This window comes from Podarcis raffonei, chromosome 6 (assembly GCF_027172205.1).
Source record: "Podarcis raffonei isolate rPodRaf1 chromosome 6, rPodRaf1.pri, whole genome shotgun sequence".
Taxonomy (NCBI): Eukaryota; Metazoa; Chordata; class Lepidosauria; order Squamata; family Lacertidae; genus Podarcis; species Podarcis raffonei.
This window is the reverse complement of record NC_070607.1, coordinates 67,564,283-67,586,541: the sequence shown is the minus strand read 5'-3', so window position 1 is coordinate 67,586,541 and position 22,259 is coordinate 67,564,283. Positions and strand designations below refer to the sequence as shown.

The following is a 22,259-nucleotide window of genomic DNA, read 5'->3' as shown; positions in this document are numbered from 1 at the left end:
CAAAGTTATAGAGGTTTAATTCTCCATCCTACAATAATATTGTTGCACATTCCTTACGGCACCTTTCCCCCATTATTTTTAAACAGCAAGTTTTAAACCCTTCTAATAACGGAGGAGAAACACAGTGAGCCACACAATCCTATGTTCACCCCTGTCATACACCAGGACTACAGACAAGCTGGTGGAAAACTCCACTTGTGTCACTGGGAGTTACCATACCATGCTGGTAACTCCATCTTTGCTGGTAGAGCCACATTTTCTAATACCCCTCAGTCAGTGGATCTGTAGGATAGCATCACACCTTAAAAGGCTCAAGATCCAAAATGCTTCTACATTCCATATGCTATGCACAACATTCAGCTCAGGACACAGGGAGTCAATAGAGATCAAAGATGGTCTTTTCAAGAAACCCGTAAAAAGTCTTGGATTAATGTGGTCTGTGGGCTCTTCTAGAGTGAAGGAAAGGCCCACTGGCTTCCTCAGGTGATCTCACATTCTCCAAGCCACAGAATGCAGTAGGCACAGTCCTACATGCTTAAGAAGAGTTTGGATTTGATATCCCGCTTTATCACTACCCGAAGGAGTCTCAAGCGGCTAACATTCTCCTTTCCCTTCCTCCCCCACAACAAACACTCTGTGAGGTGAGTGGGGCTGAGAGACTTCAGAGAAGTGTGACTAGCCCAAGGTCACCCAGCAGCTGCATGTGGAGGAGCGGAGACGCGAACCTGGTTCACCAGATTATGAGTCCACCTCTCTTAACCACTACACTACACTGGCTCTCTTAAGGAATGCAAGTTCATAGAATGCCACCTCACTGGGCTTGAAGAAACCGGAAAATCAGATAGCTCAACCTGAAAATCTAAGAAAGATTTCTCAATGCACTACCCCATGCCTGCGCTATTAACACACTCAAGCCACTCATGATGCATGCTACAATATGCTACAGAGAGCTGAAGTGAAGAAGGTACCTTCTCAGCAGAAGTCACTACACTTGGGATGGGGAAACTGTGGCCCTGCAGATATTTTTGGGACTACAGCTTCCATAATCTCTGATCATTGGCTATGTTGGGTGATGGCTGATAGCAGATAGAATCCATCAACATTTGGAGGGTCACAGGCAGGGGAGCAGCATGGGAGGGGCAAGGGGAGCGTGACCCCAGGCACACAATTTTGAGGAGGTGACACACAGGTGCCAGCTTCAACAGGGATCTCCGTCGTACCCAGGTGTATCCTGACGGGCCCCATCCCCGGCTCCCCGTCCTTCCCTGCCCCAGAGCCCTGCCTGGCCTTGCCACCACATCCATGGCCCCCTTGCTGAATGGTCACCCAGCCAGCACTTGCTCGCTCCTTGCTCTGCACACTCCTAATATATTCTATTAGGGTTTCATTGCTTTTAAAAAACAATTTCTCCCCTATGTTTTTAGCTGTTCCTATTTCATCTGTGAGCCACCTTGAGTCCCTGTCTGGGGAAAAGGCAAGGTAGAAATAAATATAATAATAAAAACCCTCATCTCCATGCACTGTCCCCCAGCAATGCTTTGTATTGACAGCAAACAAACCCAAACCAAACTAAAAGGAATGTGAAATGTTTAGCCTCCGATCTCCTTTGTCCCTTAGCCCTCTGGTCCTCTGTATCTAGCATCCCTTCTCCATACGTGGTGAACAATTTTTCAGTAAAAGAGGGGCTGCCAGGAATGAGCAGTTGCACAGATTGTTTAGCAAAAGAGAGGCTGCCACCTTTGCCGTATCTGCCACTGCCTGCCGCTGCTCACATTTTTACAAATACAAAAAGAGCCTTGTCAGATCAGACAGATCATCTCCTCCAGTATTGTGTTTCCAGGAGCGGCCAGCCAGGCTCACACTTTTTAGCCAATGCAGCCTGCAAAGGAGACACAGGTGCTCTTGTGCTAAAAAGGCTTCTTTTCTAACTTTAGATGTTAACGTGCAAATGATGCACAGTGTTCTTACACAAGCATGCAAACATGACTGCTGTGCTATTATGCACGCATACCATGTACACACAAGGCAGACTTGGGTGTGCAAATACAAGTGCTGCATGCACACACATAAAGATGCGCTTTCTAGCCATTACCTGGATAAATCACCAGAGAGGCATAAGGGAAACATCCAAGCTCTTTAATATGCAGCTGTAAATAGCAGGAGAAAGAGGAAAGACAAGTGAAAGTTTTAGAGCAATGGGGCTGCTCAGGGAGTGCCCTTGCTCCATTCAGTCCAAACCCAAACATGTTCTGGGGAAAACAGCTCTGCAAGTCTGAAGAAGAAGCTAGCCGCACATGGTGGTGATTGGCTGGCCCCTGCAAAGTCACTAGGACATATTACCCAGTTTCAATCCCCAGAGCGGTTTTGAACTGGTAAGGTTTTATTAAGAAATTAAAAGAGGATGCATATAAATGTGTGAATGTTCATATGGTGATTTAAAAATTTTAAAAGTAGACAGCCCCCCTGAAGCTGCAGGTGGGTGGCAAGACTTTCATCTGTTTTTGTCAGTTCATGAAGCCAGGCCCATCTTGCAGCTGAGAGACATCTGTGGCTTCTCTTCTGCTCTTATGCCTGCCTTTGCCTAGAGATGGACTATAGTAAATTTGGACTGAGGAAAACATGGTGTCCATGCCTGAGTCCGCTTTTAGACCATGTTTACACTCATGTGGAAGTTATGATATTCTGACACCTTGCTCAGTTGACCCATCCTCCCCATCTTTTGTTTTCCTTTTATCCTTGTCTATCTTCGTATTACCTTCCTACTTACCGAAAAGAAAAGAAAAGCTGGGTTTTCTATCATTCCATAGAAACCAAAGACTCTAATAATATAGTGACAGTATAAAATTATTAGAAATGTCTATTTGCTTCACAAGATATACCTGCTGTGTCCTAACTGAAGCTATAGTGATGCAAATTCAATAAATAAATAAATAAATAAATAAATCTTGTTCCCAACTTTGCAGAGTATTCTAATGGTCAACCAGGCCTCCTGAGATCTAGGTTTCATTCCTGTGTGAAATCATAAGTGAAGATCTTGCTGCAGGTGCCCTAACACCCTGCACCTTCCTATGAGATGCCAGTAAGGTTACAGAAGTATTCAAAGAACTCACTGGCACAAAGTTGGCATTGATGTAGTCAGAATGTGGTTCTTCATCCAGCAGGCTCAGCTTCACTCGGGAGTAATCATCTGCACAATAACATATTAAAATGTTACATTAAACACAAAGTTGCTAATACATATAAACCAATATAAATTCACTGCTCTCTCTGATGTGCATCTTTACCCACCGGACAATCCCCATACAGAGTTTCAGGAAATATTATGAGACAAGGGCAGCAAATTCCAATTGTGGCTTCTCTTAGGATTTTGAGGTAAGTGCTCCTCTCCTCTGATCTTTCTGTTTGCAAAGGACTGTAATATTCCTTTACAGCACGCAAAGGAAGAAGGTACACAGAAGACAAAGGTGAAATCAGATTCTCCAGGTTGCAACTTGGCAGCCCTTTGGAAGAGTTTAGCCAATTCTCTGCTTTTTGTGTGATGTGAAGGTTGGCAACATTAACCCCACTGTGTGGGAATCCCTTGCAGACGGCCACAGTGGCTGGAGACAAGCTGTCAGGTCGTGTATCCACAGCAGTGACCAGAGGGGGCATGATGGCTGGGATAAGCTCAGAGTTGGTGCATCTGCAGCAGCACAACCGGATACCTTCATCTGCCCCAGCTGCAACAAAACATGTCTCTCCCGCATTGGTCTCTACAGCCACAGCAGGTGTTACAACCTTCCAACAGCTTGACCACACTCCTCCTGACACAGATGGATGCCGACCATTAAGCGGTACAGAAATTAAATAATCAATCAATCAGTATGCACACTTCACATGTACAGATCACACACACATTCACTCCACCACACATTCACCAGGCATACAACTCACACATGGTCACACTCACACACATGCAGGCACATCGTAGTGGGATTTACCGCAGAGGGGACTTGTTCAGGAGGTGGGGTGTAAAGCAGGGGAAAGGGCAAAAAGATGAGGAAGGGGAGCAGGGGCTAAAAGTTGCATGAAGGTGTAGCCAACCGTCTTTCAGCTCTGTTACAATTCATGGGACAGGAAATGGCTAAAACTGCAACATCCAATAGATTTGTAAAATGCATGAAGCCAACCAGAGAAGGGAGTTTGCCAAGATAACCCAACTAGGAAGAGGGGACAAATTAGCTATACATAATTCTGTCCAGAACTTACATGGTAGAACATGAGGATATCGATTCTTGGAGACGTTAGCAGGCAGTTCAGCTTCCGTTTTTGGCTGCTCTTTCCCTACTTCCTTCAGCTCCTGTGGGACAGAAGGAAGAAACTTTTATCAGCAAGATCCCCTATGTCAGTTTGAGTCAGGTGCCAATCTCATAGAGAAGGGGATTTATTATTTGTTTAGAATATTTATCTCCCGGCTTTATGGCCTGAGAAGCTCTCAAAGCAGCTTACAAAAGATTATCACAATTAAAACAAACCACATTCAAGTCTGGTATCAAGGTCAGAGAAAGCCAATTTATTTGGCTTTCCCACCTGCCAAATAAATTTAGAAATATCGTTTTTCCATTCTTTGAAACAGTCTGAATTGTTTACAATTGGGATTTATTGGAATAAAAACAGCATCCTGGGCAATAAATTCATTTTAGTGGCTGAAATTCTACCTAGCAGGGAAAGCTTCATTCTCTCCTCAATCTCCAACTCTTTCTTAACCTCTTTCCACAATTTAATATAATTTTTTTTCAAATACATTGCAATTTCTTGCTGTCAGCCAGAATCCCAAATATCTTACTTTTTTTTTACATATTTTCAAACCAGACATTTTTTCTAACAATTTTTTTTACTGATCATCCATGTCTTTAACCAACATTTTGGTTTTATCTGAATTTATTTTAAAACCTTGGTCTCTTCTGGTTTGACCATTGTTTAAACTGATATTTGAAGCTACAGACGTATATTGGATCCTGAACGCCGCAAACTTGGAGTGAGTGTTCCGGTTTGTGAATGTTCTTTGGAACCCGAACATCTGACGGGGCTTCCGTGGCTTCCAATTGGCTGCAGGAGCTTCCTGCAGCCAATCAGAAGCCGCGTCTTGGTTTCTGAACGTTTTGGAAGTTGAACGGACTTCCGGAACGGATTCCGTTCGACTTCCAAGGTACCACTGTATAGTGGTGGTTGGGGGTGCCATGAACATAGCCTCTCTTCTGCCTGAATTTATAGTATTCAGCACATGCTGGCAGAGAAATATTCCTCCTTCTAGGTTAACTAGCACCTACTAGTAACAAGAAGAGGAGACTGCACGCTACTCAGTATTATGTTGATTTGGGAGGAGATGAGAAACATTTCATGCTCACCTGCCTTGGTTTCGATGGATATTTCATAGGTAGTGAAATTTAGCTCTAATAAAAGCACGAAAATGGCAAATTTCTGCAGCCTGCATTCAATGATGATGTCTGACCGTGGCCTCACAGTCAGCCTGGATTAACTTTGAAGAAGAGGGGGACACTTACCTCAAAGTCCTGAGAGAAGCCATGATTGGAATTTGCTGCCCTTGTCTCATAATATTGCCTGAAGCTCTGTATGGGGATTGGCCGGTGAGTATTTCTGCAAGAAATAAAGATGCACATAAGAGAGAGGAGCGCTGTGCAGGGATCCTCCTTTAGGCAGAATGAAGATACCGAGAGAGTGGTTCAATGTACATACACAACAAGTTAGGTAAAATTCAGGTTCCTTTCCGATAAGTCTCAAATTACAAACAAGAAACATTCTTTTGTAATAGAAGTTACCGGTATATCAGCAGGCGTATGGCAAACTGTTATAGTAGTCAAAGGAGGATATCAGCCCATTGTTTGAAAAGAGAATTCACAATGACTTCAGTTTCAAGGTATGGCATGAATCTAAGCATGGGGGAGAAATGCTTATCTACCTAATACACATTCTGAAATAATATATGAACTGAAACAGAGCCATCCTTTGGGGAAAGTCACCCTTCTCTGAATTTTGAAATGCAGTTCTCCAGCCAAATAACATGTCCAGCCAAGTAACATGCAGGAATTCTAACACAAAATGCACATGCCAGGGGAAATTGTGCATATAGATTCATATATTACTGAAAAGAGCATACCCAAATGCATTATGGTATATTACATAAAAAAAGAAGATTCACCCATCCCTACAGGAATCCCCTTGCAGGACAAGAGGTGGGAAGGAAGTTGTTTATTTAAATGTTTTGCCTCATTGTCTGGGACTAACATAGAAGTAAAACCAGCTCAGCCTAGAGCAAGCTGAAATCTCACGTGATGAGCCCTTAGAGGGAGAGCTGGTGCCACAACAACTCCTTGCCAGGATAGACTGGAATGGCCAGACCCACAACTCCTCCTGCCCCAAAGCCTGGCTTGTTGCCTATGCTGTGGCAGAAGATGACACTAAGTGAGCAGGGGAGACACAAGAGTAGCTTCACTCACCTTGGGCTGTAGGTGGCCATTTCTTGGGGGATGTTACCCTTTTTCATTCTGAAAGCAAGGCACATACATGTAGGTGGTTAATTCCTAGTGGGGAGACAAGCATCTTCTTTACTACTGACTCTCCCACCTAAGGGGAGAACTATATGTGTTCCCAAACTTCTATATGTGCTTGGGGTACAGGGGGCATTTTCAATGTCACACGATGTTGATTATTCTGTCACTGCCAGATGGAATGATCCCCACCCCTTTCCTTGCCTTGTGCACTGCCCTGGGGTTTCCCCTCCCCCCCCCGTCAATAGGGGGGTGCCAGGGATGGTGGAAGTCCTTGCATGTGTTTCTTCTAGTGGGAATTGTTAGCTGAAACCTGCCCATAGTTTCTCACCTGTTGGATATTATGAATGTGTGTATTTTAGAAACATTCAGTGAGTCTATCTAGGGCCATTTTGTGCTCAAAAAGAAAGCAATTTTCAGTGGGAGGGAATATGGGAGGAAGAGGTAAGACAAATCCAGCTATATCCCATCATGCTCATTGATGTAGATGGGAAATGGTAGCATGGTAGCAAAAACAAAAGCCATAAAAGGAATTTGTGATTCGGAAGGATTAGTCATGCAGGCTTCCTCAACCTCGGCCCGCCAGATGTTTTTGGCCTACAACTCCCATGATCCCTAGCTAGCAGGACCAGTGGTCAGGGATAATGGGAATTGTAGTCTCAAAACATCTGGAGGGCTGAGGTTGAGGAAGCCTGGATTAGTGAATTCCACATGCAACAAAAAACAGGAAAGCGAAGACCAAAAAAATGCAAGAAGGCTCTTTTCTGGAAGCACCCGAGATTTACTCAATGTTTGCCAGCTGATTTCCAAGCAAGCTCCAAATACTAAAATCCTGCATTGTATCATTCCTTCCAAAGCAGCAACCCCTGCAATTGTCCTCACCTCCTTGCTCTCAGATGTTTCCAGTAGACCCATCCAGCAATTGCTGTGACTGTCACGAGGAATCCCATAATGATCCCAGCCACAACTGGAGCAGATAAAGCAGCAGAGGCTACTGAGGTGTCTGCCGCTGAACACAAAGACAATGAAAGGTACAGTTTATATGAGACTCCTCCCTTTCTACCCAGAGGTTTAGGTAGCCATGAGAATATCCCTTACATGGAGATCTATCACACATATGGCACTCACCAGGGATTCCTGCCACCCACCACTTCACTGTTCAGGAAGCATCATGATTAACATATTAATACGATTGTGAAGGAGGCTGCACTCCTGTACACTTCTGAATAGACATGTGTAGGATTGTACTGTTCATCATTTTGAAAGATACACAGGAGGTGCCAAAAAGGACCTAGTGAAATTGGCTAAGAAACTAGAGGCTTAATTAATCCAGAATGCAACCAGATGAAGAGACATGTTTCACCTGAGAATGCTGTGAATGACACTTTAGGAGCCTGTTGACTATATCTGGTGAAGGCAGCAATGCTGAACCTGTAACAGAACAAAATGGAGAATTTTATGCATTTATTCATTACATTTATACCTCACCTTCCCTCCAAATAGTTCAGCAGTGTAAATGGTTCTTTTCCTGCCCCTTATTTTTCCAATGACTCCTCAAGGTGCATTACACTGAGATATAAAGGATGACTCAGTGCTGTATCAGCCACTATTCTATACTATTCTATTCATTTTCCTGAGTGGTAAATTTTATTCCTATAGCACTTTCAGAGCTGAAACAACTATGCAATGATTCATAAGACTTAAGAATGAGCTTAGTTTGTTCCAAGTTAAGCTTGCCTAATTTCACACCTCCATGTGCAGAAACAGTCTACCAGCCTTCTGCAACAGGATGTCCTCCAGATGTTATTGGACCACAGCTCCCATCCACCCCAGCCAGCATGGTCAATGGTCAAGAGTAACGAGAAGGCTGCAGTATATTTTTGATTAGCAGATCCTTGTGGATCTGGTGATGGAACATTTTCATCATGCCTGCTTGTGAGCTTCCCAAGTGAACCAAGGAACATGGCTTTGTGCTGGAACAGATAGGCCTTTAGTGTTCTGTTTAGGCACTTTCTTATGCTCTTACCTGTACTGTGAATCTTTTTTCAGCTTTCCATTGCAGGTCTTTCGAGAGCGGCTGCATTCATCTGCACCCACTGTCACTGGCCAGGCCTTGGGACTGGTGCTGTCATTGAAACGAAATGGGTTTGGCACCAACAGAGCCAAGTAAGAGTCTTCCTGCCCGTAATAGTGGTCATACCATGTGCGGGAGATGATGTCTTGGGTGGGCCTCAACACTGGAGATACAGAGAGGGAAGCACTACAATGTTATGATCATGGGGGGCATCATGAATCCCCTCACAAGGATGGCCCATGGTGGTTGCAGATACTTACAAGACTCATTAGTGGTGGCAACAACTCCATAATACTCTATGAGGCCATTTTCCTCGCTGAACATTTCAGGGGAGATGATGACTCTAGAACTGGCGTCAAACTGGGGGGTGTCCATTCGCACAGGAGGCGGGAGAACTGCTTTGGAAAGCCAGAAAGGAAGAGGTATTAGGGTGTCACCAGCAGGTGTACATATAAATAAAAAGTTTAAATAACATATTTCAAATGCTCAGTGTTTCACATCTCTTCAACTGCCCCCCTATCCTGTCTGTGCAACCTCACCTAGTTGCCCTACTGCACCCAGGATCTACCAGGATCTGCCACTGCCTGTGACCTTCTGTATCCAAACCTATTGCTCAACCACTAAGTTATGGCACTTTCAACCTGTGGCAACAGAGACCCTGGAAGACACATACCTTCCACAGATGTATTGCAGAGCAGTGTCACAGCTGGGCCTGCGATGCCATTTCTGCCCACAGCACTAACGCTGATTTGATAGGAAGTGTTTGAGGACAGTTCTGTCAGAGTGACGTCAGCCCTGGAAACAGCCAAAGGAAGCACAGGCTGCTGCTGGCTTCCTTGGGGAAACTTCTTCGTTGTCAGCTTATAAGACTCGATATCACCCTCAGGGATGGTCCAGTTCAGAAATATACTTGTGCTGTCAGGCAGACACTGTGGGTCCTTCACTTGTGTGGGCTCTGGAGAGACACAACACAAAAACTTGAGGAGGCACAGCTTGGCTGTCTCTGTGATGACCACACATCCAGCACAGCATGGGGTGGGCTGTAGAGGCCCTGGGTGCGTTTTTCTGGGGGGCACTGCCCTCAGCACATCAAGACACACGGACGCAATGTAGGGTGACTAATGGTTGCAACAGATTCCCCTACACCACCTTGGGATATGGTCCTTGAGTTACAGAAGGGAGTAGTTCTTCTTCATCCCACAGTTGTTGCTGTGGTGATCAGGCCTAGGACAGAAGGTGAGGCCTAGTTGGGAAGGACGGAATCCTATATCCTGAACAGTTTGTCTCAGATAAGCAAGATGTTCATAAATTCTATGGGGCAGTATAATTTATAGGTTTGTTGCATGGAGACATATATATTTGGGGGTTTTGTAAGTGTTTCTCGTTCTCCTTTCACATCTCCTTCTTTTGGTCCCAACTGTTCTTGGGAATAGAAGCAAATTGCTTCTGTGTCTTCACTGGGGAGTACATAGGTGAGAGTTCCTCAGGACACTAACAACAGGAAACATACATTGCTGCTGATACTTAAAGAAGAGGAATGATTGAATATTGGGGCTTTTATAAATGAAAAATCAGTGGTGCTGTTGTTTTGTTATCATCATATTTCTCAGCCCATTCTGTATGATATTAAAACATCTGTCAAATTGTTATAGAGCTGGTGTGAGGCATGCACATGCTCTGTCTTCCCCCACTGCTATATAGGGGACGGGTGCAGAGCAAAATTTAACAAATGACCAAGAGCAACAGACTTTGAAGGCTAAAGGCAGTAGGACACTACCAAACCCATAAAACAAGTGGGGAAATTTACCTAACTGATAAGAAGAGTGAAGTTAACTCCATGAAAAAAGGAACAAAATTGTGAAGATTTCTGTAACTAAAAAGGGACAGACAAGCACAAAGCTTGATGCATGAGAGTGCCCTATGATGAAAAGAGTTCTGGATTTTCTCCTGGAGGAATGAAAGATTCACCAGAACCCCTCAGGGAATGATAGAGCCAAGAGTATGTTTAAGAAAGCCTTTATACTAAAGGGAAAGCAGTGAGCAATCTCACCAATGGATAATATAAATGTGTTTGGTTGCATTGCATTGCATTGCCTCTGAGGCTCCTTCTATACCAGTGAGAGTTTATCCAGAGAAAATTAGAAGGTGGCACATTTACACAGTCTTCAAGACTTTGCCACTGCCAATGCAATAAAAAGAAAATAAAAGTCCTGCAAGTTCTTGCCACATTCTCTTGTCCTAGGACAAGTGCATACCTACCTATTGGCATCACTGCGGTCTCAGAGCTGCTCGTATATGGTCCAGCGATGCAGTTGAGGGATATGGAGTAATTTCTCCCTGGGACCAGTCTCTGGAAAACATGTTGGACCTGCCACTGGGTCAAGGCATGGTGCTGTAGCATGGTGCTGTTGCCTGGGTGCCACAGCTGCAGCTGGCAGCGCTCTGGCTTGCTGAGGGGCTTTGTCCAGAACACAGACAGTGCTGGGTTTCCCTTCTCTGCCTTTATGGAGAGTTTCCGAGGAACCCAAGGATCTGTGGTGTAAAAACAATGCAAGAGAGGGTGAGTTAGACACTAAAACTACAGGGCCGTCTGCTTTGGGATTGGGGGGAACAAACAGGGAGAGAGTTGGTCTAGAGGAGCCACCATTGACATTCAGTAGTCAGAGCAGTGGTGCTTGTGGTATCGTCCTGGACTGGAAGAGGCTCTCTGCTGAGATTAGCACCTCTACTGAGATGTTAGGAATTGAATACAGAGCCTTATGAATGCAAAATGGAAGGGCAATTGTGCAGTGATAGATCTTATGCTTTGCATGCAGACGTTCCCAGGTTCAATGCTTGCCATTCCTAGGTAAGGCTGTCATACACTGGCTCTGATTCCCAACTCTCCCCATCTAGCAAAATGGGTATCAGAACAATGGCTAATTTTACCGGCCTGGTGTAACCCATGCTCCCTAAACCACAGCCCCACCCTCTGTGGGATGGATAAAATAATGAAGGACTTTATCTGCATTAGCATTAGCAGAGTAATTTTTAAAAATGTTTACAGACACAGAACAAGCCATCTTTTTTTGTATGGAGTAAGGCCTGAGTCAGAAAAATAATGAATTCCTATTTTATTTTGAGTTAGACACATTACTCCCCAGTCAAAAGTACACTAAAATTCCTGATACCTGGATTGTTTTCTATGGGGCAGCAATCAGCATAAAAGGCTTAAATGCATACCCAGAGGCTAGACAATGGGTGTTTTCATTTCCCGCTTCAAATGTGGGGTTTCTTTTTGTCTTGCTTGTTTTGGACTGTTTCCAAGGATGGGCAAACCCCACATTTAAAGGCGGAAAGATCCATGCTGGGATGGGGAGGTCATCATATGGACACCCCTATATTAATGGGGAGTCAACGTGGTTCAAATCCACATTTTGCTCCAGTGTGAACAAACCCGCAGAAGTGCATTAGGATACTCACATGTCCAGTCACTGACATTCTCTGCTGCTATCTGGTAAGGCCCTGCCACAGCAGCAACTTCTAGCAAATATTTACTTCCTGGATTCAGGCCAACGAAGGTGAAATTAGTAGCATCCTTCATGACAGATGTCTTGGATGCCACAGTGCCTGATCCAGCATAATAGAGTGTTAGTACATAGCCATCTTGGTTTCCTGCGCTGCGTCCCCAGGAAGCACTCAGCTTGTCAGTCTGCCCTTTGTTTGACAGATGCACCGTGTGAGGAGGCAGAGGACCTAAGAAGAAGGCAATACCAGAAGAGAAAAGCACCCTGAATCAGCCATGAAAATGTCCCCCTCCACTTCTTCTCTGTTGGGTATTAATGGGTTTGCTGTATTAAAAGTCAACAGATCCCTAAGTCACATCTGGGAGACTTTGTGTAGGATTACAGGAAGAAGGAAAACAAAAAACATCCTTCCCCAGCCTGGTCCCTCCAATGTTTTTGATTACAACTCCATCGACCATGCTGGCTGAGGCTGAAACATCTGGAGGGAATCAGGTTGAGGTGAGCACCCACAGGCTCCCTTCAGAGTGGTGAAGAGAGACTCATCCAAACTAACTCCTTGAAGTGGGCCCTGGCAAACTTTGCTAACCCTTGGACTCTGATGGCCTCTTTGACTCCATTGTGTCCTGGCTCAAGGCTGCCAATGCTGAACAGACCTCTGAACAGACTTCAATAGCATTGGGAATGCTATTGAAGTGTGCAGGCTGTGAAGGGCAAAATTAGTATAGGAACTGATCTGATGCTGGCCTGCCCCGGGAAGGTGGGGCTGTTTAAAATGAAATTGTGGATCAGAGTTGTTCAAGTGAATAAAATGGGTGGACCCAGTTAATCCCATTTCTGGTTTCCTATGTCTTCATCCTGAGGTGCAGAGGCAATGATAGGATTATTTCCTGGGCGATAAGAGCAGCCAGACAGCCTCATTGTCTTGTCTCATAAATGCCACAGTGCTGCTTTCTTTCACAGCAGGCTGCAACACTCTGCTTGGAATGAATTGAAAGGTTGTTTTGCTGACTGTTTCCCTCCCACAGAGAAATTGACATTCAGATTAAAATGGCAGATGTCAGCCTGTGCTACTCACTTGTCCAGTCACTGACATTCCCTGCTGAAGTCCTATAGGGTCCTGCCTTTGAGATGATCTCAAAGAAGTATTTGGCTCCTGGTGTCAGACCTGAGAAGGTGAAATTGGTGGCATCTGTCCCCAGAGATGTTTGTGCTGCTGTGGTACCAGATCCTGAGCGATACAAGTTCAACTCGTAGCCATCCAGTCTACCAGAGGCTGGTGTCCAAGCCACACTCAGCCGGTGTGGGTGCCTTTCATTCCTGATTTGCACAGAGGTAGCAGGTAGAGGAGCTGTGAAATAGTAAGAACTTGCATGAGAAAATAAAGGGCAGTGACTGAAGGAAGAGGCTGCTTATTGTAGCTGCAATATATGGAACTATCATAATTATCCAATGGGATCTACATGGCATAGCATGCAGGCAGGACTAAACTATCAATAATAGCTCAGGCTGAAAGAGAGAATTCAAGATTGGTCAAGTCCAACTCAACCTTTCTCAAGGCATTTTTTAAACCAACTTAAGGGCCAAAAAACTTTGAAGCACCTGGTTCAGTCCACCTTTCTATAGAACATAGATCAGAGAGTTTTATGTCTCATCCCTGCCGCCATTTTGGATCTTCTGGAGAAATCTCTGTGCATGCAATTGGTCACATGCTGGGAAGATGTCTGCATAAAGGATAGGTGTTATATACTGTGTGTATGATTGTGGCCTGTGTGAGTCAGTGACTGCCTGCATATCTGCCCCCATGTGAGCCACACATCTAGAGAAGAACAAGCCTTTCCACTTCCCCAAACTTCTCACATTTCCTTCCCTCTAATGAGGCAAGATGGTCCAGGCTAGTAATACCTCAACATGAGGGGAAATCCTTCCATTTTATCATGTGGAATTCAGTAACAGGGTAGGAAAGTGGGTAACTAAACAGAGTGAATGAAAAGGTCAGGGATGAGCCGAGCTGAGTGCAAATGGTATTTCAAAATTATCCATCTTATAAGTGCAAAGAAATTTTGGGGTGTAGTCCACCAAATTCCTCCAAGTAGAAATTCTCCAACACTTTCTCAGATGTGAGGCTCACCATTTGCAGAGGGAGTAGCATAGCCTCTTTTTCTTCAGAGGTTTTTGTTTCTTTTTGCTGCTGCTACTGCAAATATCAATAGCAGTAACTGAGCTGGAAGCCTTGTCAGTATCCAATCCATATATATTGGTGGAGCATATCTGAATAAAAATTTGCAAAAAGTAGTGTCAGAGGCTCAGGAGCAGAAGAGCAGGGGAGAGAGCAAATAGAGAGCGGAGGAGAGGAATCAGAGGGGAGCGTAGGGGAATATGACAGTGGACCGAGAGATTCCATGAGCTTCTCCAGCGAATCAGAAGATTCCCAGGAGGGGGCGCCTATGGTAAGGGCGAGGCGAGTCCCAGGGGGGACGATCCATAAACAAGGAACCAGAGGGGAGTCCCAAAGGAGTAGCGGAGGATTAGGACCAGTTCCCCCACCAGAGCACAGTGGGGGGGAAGAGTCACGTGAGTCAGGACCAGCTTCTCCTCCATCGGGGAGTGGGGAAACGGAGGGAAGGCCAGGTCCAGCTAGCCTCCCCGAAAGGGGGAGCAGTGACACAAGTGTAACGGTCAGAAGGAAAGTGGGAGGCTGCGCGCGCGCGCCAAGTTCAAATGTGGAGGAGCGCGGGACAGCAGAAAACCCGGATTGGGAGCCAGGTCCTAAAGCCCGAAGGAGGGGGGGAGAAGAGTCGGCAGAATCAGCGTCAGAAGAATCTAGGAGGGCTGAGACTCCGACTAGCAGAAGGACCCAGAGAAAGAAGGAACAGAGGAAGAGGTGGAGTAAGGCTAGAATCTTAAGCTGGTGTCAGGGGGGAGGAGATTCAGATGGGACTTCTACGGTCTGATGCATAGACGTAGCGTTGCGCGCTGCGCGTCTGGAAATGAAACTGTACTTCAATAAAGACTTTTAAACTTGAGGAAGAAGCAGCGTTGGTCTTGTGTGAGCTGGGACCTTGGGCAGCGCTGACAGTAAGTCCCATCTCAAAAAAAACTCTGCAAGCTCACGAAGATAGGCAAAGATGACTACAGAGGAGAAAGTCAAGCAACTGCAGGAAGCGGTCTCAACGCTCTACGCAGAATTGGCTGCGTCTAAGAAAAAGGAAGGAGAAACAGCTGCGCTCTGCCAGGATCTGCAAGCCAGGTGGGACAGATGGGGAAAGGAGGGGCAGCTGGGAGCCAAGCCGGAGGGAGTTGGCCTCGGGAAAAGGGGGGCGAGTATTGTGACCCATTTTGACGGGAACCTGCAGCAGTACCCTAACTTCAGAGCAGAAGTAGTTTTCGCGCTCAAATTGCTTCGGAAAGACTTTAGAGATGAGGAGGAGAAAGTGGGTTTCATAATCACTCATCTGCATGGGGAAGCTAAGTCGTGGCTGCGAACCTTGTTACGCGAAAATGACCCCGCCCTCAAAGATTCAAGCACCTTTATTGAAGCCATGGACGCTTGCTTTAAATCAACGGTGGATGTGGATGTCGCTAGAAGGGAAATGCATGGATTGCGGCAAGGAAAAGCGACGGTGCGCCAGTATCATTCCCGCTTTTTTGGGTTAGTAAATGTGCTGGGCTGGCAGAAGGACTCAGCTGCCGTCAGGGATCTGTTCTGGGAGGGGCTGAATGGAGCCGTGAAAGATGAGCTGGCCAGGGGGGAGAGACCCCAAAATACCACAGAAGTAGTCCAAAGGGCGCTCGCAATTGGGGTGCGCCTGGAAGAACGCCCGTGGAGCAGGGAGGAGGGGCGAAGAGCAAACACGTCAGTTAGAACGACTCCCTTCCTACCCAGAGAGACAGAGCGCGCTCAGTCCACGCCTCCGCTGATGAGGGGAGAGGAGCCAATGGAAATCGGAGGTGCAAGGGCTCAGACAGCAAGCAGAGCCCAAACACCAGGAGCAGTCAAGGCGAAGGCTCCTAGAGGGAGCAGGAAGTGTTACATCTGCGACAGTGCACTGCACATGGCCAAAGAGTGTCCCCAGAGGCTCCAGAAGCACACTGCAGCCTCAGCAACTGTTAAAGGAGCAATTCAGCAGGGAGCAGAGCAGCAGGGAAACGGCGAAGCCTGGTTGGAGACGGAGGCACTGGGGCTCAACCAGGCGAGTCAGTGAAGCAGTCCCCAGAGATTTTGCAGCCCACAGACCCCCTCCCACCCAAACCAGTGGTGCAACTCACTGCATCGCTCCAGCTGCCCGATGGGCTCACCCTGGAGGTCCCTATTACCATTGACTCTGGTAGCAACGCAGACTTTGTAGGGTTGGACTTCGTCAAGCAGCATCGCATAGCACTCCTGCCAGCCACGACGCCCCTAAATGTTGTCACGGTAGATGGCAGGAAGATACTGGGAGGAGAGGTGGTACAGCAGACACCGCCTCTGGTGATGCAAATTGGGAACCACCGTGAAGTCATCAGTTTCAACGTCACCCACCTGTCGGACACGCCCATAGTGTTGGGCATGAGTTGGCTGGATAGGCACAGCCCGGCATTAGCGTGGTACCAGCGGCAATTGACCTTCTGCTCTTCCTACTGCGCAGCGCACTGCATCCAGACCTGCCAGGAAGAGGAGGGGCAAGAGGATGCACCGCAGCTACACCTAGGCATGGTGCAAGCGGTGCCCAACAAGTACAAGGCCTTTTTGGAAGTCTTCTGCGAGAAGGAAGCAGACAAGCTGCCTCCCCACAGACCCTACGACTGCAAGATTGACCTCCTGCCAGGGGCGACGCTGCCGACTGGGAGACTGTACTCCATGTCTGAAGACGAAATGCAAGAACTCAGGGAGTTCATAGATCGCAATTTGAAGCGGGGATTCATCCGGGAATCCAAAGCAGTGGGGGGCAGTCCCGTGTTTTTCGTGAAGAAGAGAGACACGCCCGAACGGAGGCTCATAGTGGATTATAGAATCATCAATTCCAGGACAAAGCCCACAGCATTCCCCATGCCCAAAATTGACGACCTGCTCGCGACGGTGAGGAAGGGACGGATCTTCACCAAGTTGGATCTACGAGGGGCCTACAACCTTATACGCATGCGGGAGGGCGACGAGTGGAAGACAGCCATGTTTACGCCTTTAGGAACCTATGAATACAGAGTCATGCCGTTTGGTCTCCAAAATGGCTCCCATTGTTTCCAAGCTTTCATGCACCACGTGCTAGCGGGACTCCTCTACAAGAAGTGCGTCTGCTTCTTAGATGACATCCTGATCTTTTCGGACTCGCAGGAGGCGCACGAGGAGGACGTCAAGGAGGTCCTGCAGAGACTACGGGAGCACAGACTTTACGCCAAACTGGAGAAGTGCCAGTTCGACACGACAGAGGTGGATTTCCTGGGCTACAAGCTGTCCGACAAGGGACTTGCCATGGACAGCGCCAAGGTCCGCTCAGTGTTGGACTGGAAGAGCCCGCGCAACCGGAAGGAGGTCCAGAAGTTCGTCGGTTTTGCCAACTTTTATCGCAAGTTCATCAAGGGGTTCGCGAAGGAGACGGCGGCCATCACGGACACCCTCAGCTCCAAGAAGAAGAAGTTCACCTGGACGGACCAGGCGGAGCAGTCCTTTCGGAGGCTCAAGCGTCTCTTCGCGTCCGAAGAACAGCTGCTACACGTAAACCCCAGCAAACCGATGAGGGTTGAAACGGACGCCTCGGACAGAGCGGTGGGGGCGGTCCTGTTGCACCAAGATCCGCAAGGGGACTGGAGACCGTGCGCATTCTACTCCAGGAAGCTCAGCACGTCGGAGCAGAACTACACCATCTGGGACAGGGAGTTGCTGGCCATTCATGCAGCCTTCAAGGCGTGGCGGCACTTCCTCGTCGGAGCAAGACACACAGTGCAGGTCCGCACGGACCACAAGAACCTGGAGTACTGGCGCACGGCGAAGTTCCTGAACCAGAGACACATCCGCTGGGCGGAGTTCTTTGCTGACTTCGATTTCCGGATAGAATACATCCCGGGAGACAACAACGTCATGGCGGATGCGCTATCCAGGAAGCCGCAGTATCTCGAGGAAGCGGCACCGGCAGCGGCCAAACACATTTTCGCACCAGAGGTGTGGGCGTGCGCTTCAGCCGCAGTGGACCTGGACGCAGTCCGTCGCGCGCTACAGGCGGATTCGTTTGCGCAATCCAAGATGGAGGAGGTGCAAAACGGCACAGCGAGGGACGACGAGTTCCAGATACGCGACGGACTACTCCTCCGCAAAGGGGCTCTCTACGTACCGGGAGACGACCTTCGCGCGAGAGTCTTGCAGCAGCTGCACGACGCGCCCAGCGCTGGGCACTTCGGCAAGGACAAGACGGCGGAATTAGTCACCAGGGACTTTTGGTGGCCCAAGGTGCGGGGAGAAGTTGCGGATTACGTTTCCAGGTGTGACACCTGCCAAAGGGCCAAGCCAGTACACAGGAAGCCGGCGGGTCTGCTGGAACCGCTGCAGACGCCGCTCGAACCATGGGAGAAAGTGGCCCTGGACTTTGTTACAGATTTGCCCAGTTCGCGCGGCAAAACAGCGGTACTCGTGGTCGTAGACCTCTTCACCAAGATGGCGCATTTCATTCCGTGCGCGAAGGTGGCCACAGCGGAACAGACCGCCAAGCTGTTCATAAACCACGTATTCAAAGCTCACGGCCTGCCGCGGTTCATCCTGTCCGACCGCGGCCGCCAATTCATCTCGAACTTCTGGCAGAAGCTGCTGGGCATCCTGAACGTCAAGATCAACTTAGCGTCGGCACGACACCCGCAGACCAACGGACAAGTGGAGAGGGTCAACGCCATCATGCAGCAGTACCTGCGATGCTACGCCAATCAACAGCCCTCGACCTGGGTGGACTACCTACCGCTAGCCGAGTTTGCCTACAACAACACGAAGCACGGGTCTACAGGGGTGACACCGTTCTTCGCCAACAATGGGCGCCACCCCAGAACCTTCCCGGGGTTGGAGACCGAGGCAGAGGGGGAGCCACGGGGGGCGGAGCACTTAGCCGCAGAGTTACAGGAGGTCCATGAGCAACTCCGAAGGCACTTGGAACTCGCGAAACACGCTTACAAGATGCAGGCAGACAGGCACAGGAGGGTTGGGGAAGACATACAGGTAGGGGACTGGGTCTGGTTAGCAGCTCAGGCAGTGCCGGCCAGAACGCTAGCTAAGAGGAAGCTAGGACACAAGCAGCTGGGACCTTACCAGGTCGCGGCACAAATCAATCCAGTGGCCTACCGGTTGACACTCCCGGAGGGCTCCAGAATGCACCCAGTCTTTCACAGGTCAGTGCTCACGCCTTACAAGGCACCCCACAGGTTTCAGGCGCCAGGGACCGCACCAGCCCCACGTAGCCCATCGCCAACAGGGGAGGGACCACAGAGGGCGACGCCACTCAACGAGGTCACGCAGATTTTGGACTCCAGATGGGGGGAAGAGGGAGTTGAATATCTCCTCGCCAGGGAGGGTACTCCGGCCAGCGCCAACGAGTGGGTGCCGTGCTACGCCGTGGAGGAGCACTACCTCAAAGACGAGTTCCATTCGATCTTCCCACACAGACCCATGCCGGCGGAGTATTTCGACGACTGGCTTTTCACACCCACACTGTCAGCCAGCACGTTCCAGGGTTTCTCCTCAGATGAGGAGCCGACGCCGGGGATGAGCTCCCCGGAGGGGTCGCTCTCGGGGTTTGCCACGGACCGCTCCTATTGGTGGGACACTCAACCAGAAGTGGGGTGGAGCAGGGAACTGCTGAGGGGGCCCTTGCACACAGCCTCACCCGAGGGACCGGGTGGAGAGGTGGACATGGACGTGTGGGGGGAGGATCTTGGTTTTGAGCACGACAGCAGAGAAATGGAAGCAGAGGAAGTCGACGTCGACGAACCCATCGTGGGGGGGCCTGATCCCGCTGGCCGGTTGCACACCAGGGGGAGAGAACGGAAGCCAGCACTCACACCCCCAGCGCTGGAGCACCTGGAACCCACACCCGAAGAGGGGGAGGGGGGAAGGGGGGGCTTCGAGGGGGGGATGGATGTCAGAGGCTCAGGAGCAGAAGAGCAGGGGAGAGAGCAAATAGAGAGCGGAGGAGAGGAATCAGAGGGGAGCGTAGGGGAATATGACAGTGGACCGAGAGATTCCATGAGCTTCTCCAGCGAATCAGAAGATTCCCAGGAGGGGGCGCCTATGGTAAGGGCGAGGCGAGTCCCAGGGGGGACGATCCATAAACAAGGAACCAGAGGGGAGTCCCAAAGGAGTAGCGGAGGATTAGGACCAGTTCCCCCACCAGAGCACAGTGGGGGGGAAGAGTCACGTGAGTCAGGACCAGCTTCTCCTCCATCGGGGAGTGGGGAAACGGAGGGAAGGCCAGGTCCAGCTAGCCTCCCCGAAAGGGGGAGCAGTGACACAAGTGTAACGGTCAGAAGGAAAGTGGGAGGCTGCGCGCGCGTGCCAAGTTCAAATGTGGAGGAGCGCGGGACAGCAGAAAACCCGGATTGGGAGCCAGGTCCTAAAGCCCGAAGGAGGGGGGGAGAAGAGTAGGCAGAATCAGCGTCAGAAGAATCTAGGAGGGCTGAGACTCCGACTAGCAGAAGGACCCAGAGAAAGAAGGAACAGAGGAAGAGGTGGAGTAAGGCTAGAATCTTAAGCTGGTGTCAGGGGGGAGGAGATTCAGATGGGACTTCTACGGTCTGATGCATAGACGTAGCGTTGCGCGCTGCGCGTCTGGAAATGAAACTGTACTTCAATAAAGACTTTTAAACTTGAGGAAGAAGCAGCGTTGGTCTTGTGTGAGCTGGGACCTTGGGCAGCGCTGACAAGTAGTCTTTTTCTAGGGAGGCAAGAACAAGAAAAATCTCAGAAATTTTCTCAGGAAAAGAAAGGTCTTCTGAGAAATTTCAGTTCGGCTCTAGACCCAGGAGAGAAGAGATGAAATGGGCCACTGAAGAAGAGGAAAGAGTTCTAGGCCTAGAACTGTACAAGGAAGCTGCATGTCAGATGGTAACAGGTGCATTCCTCAACCTTGGGGTGGGACTTAGCCTGTCAGACTCACATGTCCACTCAACAGCAATGGTCGAAGGGGCCTCAGCTTGGCCTTTCACTGTGATGACCTGCACAGCAAACTGGCTTCCTGATGGCAAACCCGTCCAGAGGAAGTCCTGGGTGCTTGGCTGCACAACCCGAACTCTTTCCATGCCTGGAGGCACTAGGCTATACAGGACCATCCGGTAGTGGTCTCTTCCTCCTGGAGGCTCTCCCCAGGCTGTGTGTAGCACAGAAGAGTTGCCAACATTACTCAGGGTCAGGTTCACAGGAGCAGCAGGGGCTTCCGGGGAAAAAGAAGAAGAGGGTACATTCAGACACAAAGGGCCGTTGATTCCCATGGCACAGCAACACCCCACACATCTCACAGTGATACAGCTGGAGCAGTAGTCAACTTCTGCTAATCACAAGCCCAGTGCTAAAGAGAAGATCAGTCTACGCAACGGCTACACGAAAGCAGAGTATGAAGTTATCTGACAGTTACTGCAGATCTAGTGTTTGACTCATGCTGAAAGGAAGAACTGCACCACCATCCAAACCTGCTCAAGTTTTTTGCATCAGAATTCATTCAGATGTAACTCCGTAACACTGTTTGATATCATCAGCAGCATGGGCTCAATTATTTCTCACAGATCTTCCTCCATCCAAGATGTAACACCTTCTCTTCCCACTGGATTGACCACTCGACTCACCTGTGCAGGCTGTGCTGTTCCGAGACGTGGAGCTGTACGGTCCAGCCAGTGACCACACTGCAACGAGGTAGCATATGCCTGGGGTTAGCCCTTCTATGGTGAGGTTAGTGCTGGCTTTCTCGACAGCCATGTGGTTTCTGATAGCTGTGGAGTCCTCTTCAGACACGGAGACCATGTAGCTATCTCTCTGTCCAGCTGGGGCCTTCCACTGCACTGTCAACACTGAGGAGCCATGGCTGGTCACCGTCACGGCAAGTGGCATCAAGGGCACTAGAAGGAGAACCACAAAGGGTTTCAGGAAAGAACTGTTGACAGAGAACACAGCTATGCCTGTGGGGACAGCCA

At 48.7% G+C, this 22,259-nt stretch overlaps 1 protein-coding gene across 3 annotated transcripts in view; it reads right to left on the bottom strand.

The window, feature by feature from the left end:
• Positions 1 to 22,259, bottom strand: part of LOC128416244 (receptor-type tyrosine-protein phosphatase V-like) — a 65,777-nt gene that overhangs the window by 16,779 nt on the left and 26,739 nt on the right. For 2 of the 3 annotated variants that reach the window (XM_053393708.1, XM_053393710.1), the window contains exons 11-24: positions 21,915 to 22,184; positions 21,233 to 21,505; positions 13,204 to 13,476; positions 12,085 to 12,357; positions 10,882 to 11,154; positions 9,296 to 9,577; positions 8,883 to 9,020; positions 8,575 to 8,785; positions 7,912 to 7,979; positions 7,431 to 7,557; positions 6,498 to 6,545; positions 5,544 to 5,637; positions 4,249 to 4,339; positions 3,111 to 3,187 (exon numbers count right to left, since the gene is read on the bottom strand). In XM_053393708.1, the coding sequence (XP_053249683.1) occupies positions 3,111 to 3,187; positions 4,249 to 4,339; positions 5,544 to 5,637; positions 6,498 to 6,545; positions 7,431 to 7,557; positions 7,912 to 7,979; positions 8,575 to 8,785; positions 8,883 to 9,020; positions 9,296 to 9,577; positions 10,882 to 11,154; positions 12,085 to 12,357; positions 13,204 to 13,476; positions 21,233 to 21,505; positions 21,915 to 22,184 (2,498 nt within the window). The remainder of the gene's footprint in view (positions 1 to 3,110; positions 3,188 to 4,248; positions 4,340 to 5,543; positions 5,638 to 6,497; positions 6,546 to 7,430; positions 7,558 to 7,911; positions 7,980 to 8,574; positions 8,786 to 8,882; positions 9,021 to 9,295; positions 9,578 to 10,881; positions 11,155 to 12,084; positions 12,358 to 13,203; positions 13,477 to 21,232; positions 21,506 to 21,914; positions 22,185 to 22,259) is intronic. The other variant, XM_053393709.1, reaches the window with a different exon arrangement.